At 64.9% G+C, this 5,061-nt stretch overlaps 2 protein-coding genes across 2 annotated transcripts in view; one reads left to right on the top strand and one right to left on the bottom strand.

The window, feature by feature from the left end:
- Positions 1 to 333: 333 nt before the first annotated feature.
- MNEG_9132 (40S ribosomal protein S17-4) lies at positions 334 to 3,991 on the bottom strand (the record flags this gene model as incomplete). Its single annotated transcript, XM_014042393.1, has 7 exons — positions 334 to 667; positions 882 to 1,373; positions 2,256 to 2,416; positions 2,834 to 2,902; positions 3,457 to 3,513; positions 3,666 to 3,827; positions 3,989 to 3,991. The coding sequence occupies 7 exons, from the start codon at positions 3,989 to 3,991 to the stop codon at positions 334 to 336; spliced, it is 1,278 nt and encodes a 425-aa protein (XP_013897847.1).
- Positions 3,992 to 4,289: 298 nt separating this feature from the next.
- Positions 4,290 to 5,061, top strand: part of MNEG_9133 (putative Eukaryotic translation initiation factor 3 subunit E) — a gene marked incomplete at both ends in the record, with an annotated part of 3,484 nt that continues 2,712 nt past the window's right edge. The window contains one exon of the mRNA XM_014042394.1: positions 4,290 to 4,685. Within this exon, the coding sequence (XP_013897848.1) occupies positions 4,290 to 4,685 (396 nt within the window). The remainder of the gene's footprint in view (positions 4,686 to 5,061) is intronic.

Genomic DNA, 5,061 nt, shown 5'->3' on the forward strand with positions numbered 1-5,061 from the left:
TGCCCAGCGGCGTCTGCAGGCCCTGGTCCAGCAGGACCTTGAGGGCCACCGCCAGGGGGGAGGTGGGGGCGGACGGCACCACTGTCGCGTCCAGGAACTCGTACCTGCCGGCCGGGGGTTTCGACACGGGGGCTTGAGGGGCTCGGGTTGAGTGCGTGAGAGGCGCGCGGTCCGTCGCATGCAATGAGGTGCGCTTGCACATGGACGGGTGTGCAAGGGCAGTGGGGGCAAAAAGGCAGTGGGGATGGGACCCCGTTGCCACCAGCCGCAGGTGGGCGTGCTTTGGGGCATGGCAAGGCCGGGCGGTGCGCGGACAGCCGGTAGCGCGGCGCCTCACCAGTAGTGAGACAGCGGCGTCCCAACCAGCACGCTGAAAGCCACCAGCCGCGCGCACCGCGCCGCGTCGTACTCAAAAGCGCCGCCGCCGCCGCCGCCGCCGCCGCCACCGCCGCCGCCCGACCGCCGCCTCTGCTGCTTGCGCTGCGCCGCCGCGGCGCCCTGCTTGCTGAAATGCGCCATGAACTGGGCCAGCAGGTCACCAATAAAGGTGCCCACGACGCCAGTGGCAGCCTTGGTTTGCAGGGGCGCCTGCGCCAGCGAGCTGCAGTAGGCCTGCCACATGCCGCAGAACGGCGTCTTGGACAGCCAGCCGCTCGGGACGGCGCCACTGTGGTCGCGGTGGGCGAGAGTATCATAACAGGGTTGCTTTCAGCGCTGGCAGGCTGGGAGCGCGTAACACCTTGGCGTCAAAATTGACAAACATTTTCAGGTTCAGGCACAGGCTGCCGTGCGGAGCTGCCTGCTGGGCAAAGCGTAAACCCGCAAGGCGCCACTGCGGCCCTGCCCGCAGGCGTGCATACAGCGCCCTCGCTCCCGCTCACCCGACCGCGGGCATGCTGCTCTCCACCAGGTTGGCCCCTTGAATGCTCTCGCTGACCGCCACCTTGAACCCTTCGACCACCGCGGCCGCCGACGCGCCAGGCGCCGGCTGCCCCTCGCCCCCTGCCGCCTGCCCCCCAGCGAGCTCCTCTGCCGCGGTGGACAGCTGGCCGAGGTCCCCTGAGCCGGCCGGCGACAGCGCCGCGGCCATGACCTCGCGCGTCACGGCGGCTGTGAGGTCTGCGGTGGCGTCGCTTGGCAGCGGGGATGCGACGAGCGAGGGCGACGCGAGCGGCGGCGCGGCGGGCAGCTGGGGCGCCGCGGAGAAGACGTAGTCCTGATCATGGGAGGCTGGCGGTGTGTCAAGCGGCACGGAAAGGGCTGGGGACGGCGGCAGCTGCACAGCCGCGAGCTCAGACGCGCCGCAGGGCGGGGCACTGCCTATGAGCACCGCAGCCGTTGCCGCTGCCAGGGCTGCCGCCGGTTGCCAGAGGCTGGGGGACTGCGCAGCATGATTGTGATGTATGGCAATGAGCGCGTGCATGGGCGTGGTTGCAGCCCTGATGCAGATTCGCAAAGTGGTGGCATACAGTGCGGCACCACCACGGCGGCGCTCATGCCCTTGCTTCATTGCTGTGCACTGCTTGGCTGGCGCACCTGTGCGGCATCCTGCTCTGCGGCAGGTGCGGGCACTGGAGCTCTTCTCCTCGATGCACGTGGGGTGATTACTCGTGCTCTGACGGTCAGCTGCAACTGCGGGCGCTGGAGTTTCAGACCAAGCGCTCTGCAAAAGCGAGGAACGCTGCAGAGGACCATGCTGGGCTGCAGCGCTTATTTTTATCGCAACTATAATGGCTTATAAGATGATGTTTCTGTGGTCGAGCTCGTTTTGAGCCACTCGACGGGCCTCTATGGCGGATGGACCGGCGGTTGTGTGTGAGGTTCGGCAGCTTTATGATCGAATACTCCTTCTTTTGTTCTCAGATATCGAAAGAGCTGGCGGAAAGGCCGCTAGCCACACCCCTGCCTTCAATCGGCTAGGTGCGTCTGGCGGACCCAATACGGCGGGCACACCCGCGAATCCTTGTCAGGACGCAGGCCGCTGACACCAGCGGCTCACCATGTTGCAGGGCTAGCACACTTATCCAGCACATCAAGCTTTTTGCGACTAGCTTGGTGGTGTTCATCGCACATGCGAAACTGCTTCACAGCCTTTCAACCGCAGTGCCAGCTCCTGTCACATACCCTGCCGGCGTTCCTGCTTGCCTGCAGCTACCCCCTCACTGGCTGCCCCGGCGCCTCCATGTCCACATGAGATCGATTGAAGCAGCAGTTACATCGCGCTCGCAGCCGTCGAGCGCCCGGCGGCCGCTCACTTGCGGTCGCTGCGCTCGCCGCGGTCCCCGCCGCGCTCGCCGCCGCGGAACCCGCCCTTGAAGCCCGGGCCGCCGGCCGGCGCGGCCACCTGCGCCACGGTGACGCCGGGCAGGCCGGCCATGTTGATGGCCTTGAGCATCTCCAGGGTGTCGCGGTCCACCTGGGCGTTGAGGAGACCGGGCGGGGCGGGGCAGGGTGGGGTGGGGAGCAGCGACAGGGTTGAGTGACGGGTGTGGGGCCGGGCCGCAGAGGACATGAGATGCGCGACAGTGCAGGGAAGCACGCTGGATGCGACCACACTCATGCACAAGCAGACCGTTGACAAGTGGTGAGCGCAAAGCGCCTTGCGCCACGCTGCCATGGGCTTGCTGCTGTCTTCGTCTGATTCTTGTATATCTTTGGTGCGAGCCATAATTGAGCCGCGCAACACAGCGACGTTGCCCGCAACCCCTGGATGCCAGGCCGCAGCTGCACCACAGCACCATGGGGCGCCGCGCGGAGCACGATAACCGCAGCACTGGCTGGCTCGGTTGCCCCCTCTGCCCCCGCTGATGCAGCAGCGTAAGCGCCGCCGCACCTCGATGTTCTCGGTGTTGACAGCGGACTCCTCGGGGACAAAGTCCATGCGCCTCTCGCGCTCCTCCTCCTGCAAGACAGGAGCCAACCAAGGGCGGTCAAGGCTCGCAGGGCCCCAAGGCATCACTGCGCAGCACAGCCTCACCACTGAGTGCACCGCAGGCAGGTATGTCAACTGCACTGAGGCGATTCCATAACCAGCTGATGCACGCCGCTGTCGACGCCGCCACCAACGCCAATGCCGCCGCTGAAGCCGCCAATGGTATGACAGGCCGTGCGCAGCACAACGCTGCGCAACACTGCTCGGGTGCTGGCGTCCTCGCAGCTGTGTCGGTATCAACAGCATGTCCACATCCTCCGTCTGGTATAGCTGTCTGCTGCAAACGCTGCAGCCAGGCAGACAGTCGTTGCGTCCCGATCGCTGCCCGCCTCAAACAGCGTCCAGCGCCCGAGCCATCTAGCGTGCTGTGCGCGGCTGGTCAGCTGCTGATGACACAGCCGCTGATGCAGCTGCGACCTGATGGAACTGCCGACGCTGGCACATGCAAACAGCAAGCAAGCAGCAGGCGGCTGCACACAACGCAACCCCGCCTCCGCCCTGCCACTCAAGGGGCAAGCGCTCACCTGCAGCTTGAGCGAGATGCCGCGCACCGGGCCGCGCTGGATGCGCTTCATCAGGTGCTGCAGACAAAGCGGCGCCAAGGCGAAGCTCGTCAGCGGTGCTGGTCAGGCCGGCACTAGCGGCGGCGGCAGCAAACACTGTGTGTTGTGGCACCAAGCCCGCCAGGCACCCTGCAGCCGCGCGCAGGTCGTATGAGCGGCCTTCCACACACCGTGGTGAAGCCGGCAATCTTGTTGCGCAGCCTCTTGCTCTGGATGATAGCGATCTCCTCGCAGACCCGCTTGTTGGTGTCGAAGTCCTGGGTCAGGCGGTTGTAGTACTTCTCAATGATGACCCTGGAAGCCTTCTTCACGGTCTTGGTGCGCACGCGACCCTGGCGGAGTGGTGTGCAGTGCAGTGCAGCAGGAGCAATGGGTGAGGCACCCGCTGGGCGGCCTTGGCAGCAGTCCTTCTGCTACACATAAGTTGCGTTATGCGGCTGTCGTGCTGCACGCTCTCTAAGTACGCGGCCTCCAGTCGCCGCCCAGGGCGTACCATGGCTGCTGCGTTGCTGCTCCCTGTGTGAAAGCTCTAAAGCAGGACAAGCAGCAAGCTGACGCCTGGCGAAAGGGCGAACAGTGTGTTGCGAGCAGCACAAGGCTGGTGCACACAGCAGTTTCACAGGCACTGCAAAGTGCAGCACACAGTCAGGTCCTTTGGCGATCGCTGCATCGCCTTTATCGCGCTTGTGCCTTGAGGCGATCGATTCTATCATTTCTCAGGCGTCCACGCGAGTGCAGGCAGCGCGCCACCAGATCACAGGAACACCAGCCGCCCTCCAGGGGCTCCGGCAGCCATGGCTCAGCATGAACTCTCGCGCACGCTTAGCAAATACCTAGACAGGCACCTGATCTTTCCGCTCCTGGAGTTCCTGCAGGACAAGGGCATCTACGCTGAGGACGACCTGCTGAAGGCTAAGATTGCGCTGCTGCAGAAGACCAACATGGTGGACTTTGCGATGGACATCCACAAGGATCTTTACCAGACAGAGGACGTGCCGCCGGAGATGACAGAGCGGCGCAGCGAGGTCGTCGGGCGTCTGCGCCACCTGCAGAAGGCCGTCGACCCCATCATCGCGTGCCTCTCCAACCAGAATGTCATCCGCAACTTCCGGCAAGACAGGTCGTTCAATCTGCAGTTTCTAAAGGAGGAGTTTGATATTGGGCCGGAGCAGGTGGACGCCCTGTACCAGGTGTGTGCGCGCAGCGCAGCATTGGGGCGTCACTCGGACAGCTGCGGCTGTCGTTGCTGCACAGCTGAGCTTGTGGCATGACGGCCTGCATGGCGGCTCGGATGTACTGAGGGCAAGAGAGTGGCACTGACAGCCAATGGACTGCCCAGCCTCGCCTGCAGCCGGCAGCTGGTTGGCAGCCAGGACCCCTGCTTTTGCAACGTCATCTCGGCAGGGACTGCAGCATGCCCTCGGTTGCAGGGCAAGCCAGCTGCAGCACATACCACCTGGGTCGAACACTGTGATCTGCAGCTGTGGTGCCCCGCCTCTTTCAGGGGCACCGAGGGCAGCTGCAGCAGGATTGTGCCACGGCCGCCCCCGCTGCGCTCCCGTGCAC

This window comes from Monoraphidium neglectum, assembly GCF_000611645.1.
Source record: "Monoraphidium neglectum strain SAG 48.87 unplaced genomic scaffold scaffold01830, whole genome shotgun sequence".
NCBI classification, from domain to species: Eukaryota; Viridiplantae; Chlorophyta; class Chlorophyceae; order Sphaeropleales; family Selenastraceae; genus Monoraphidium; species Monoraphidium neglectum.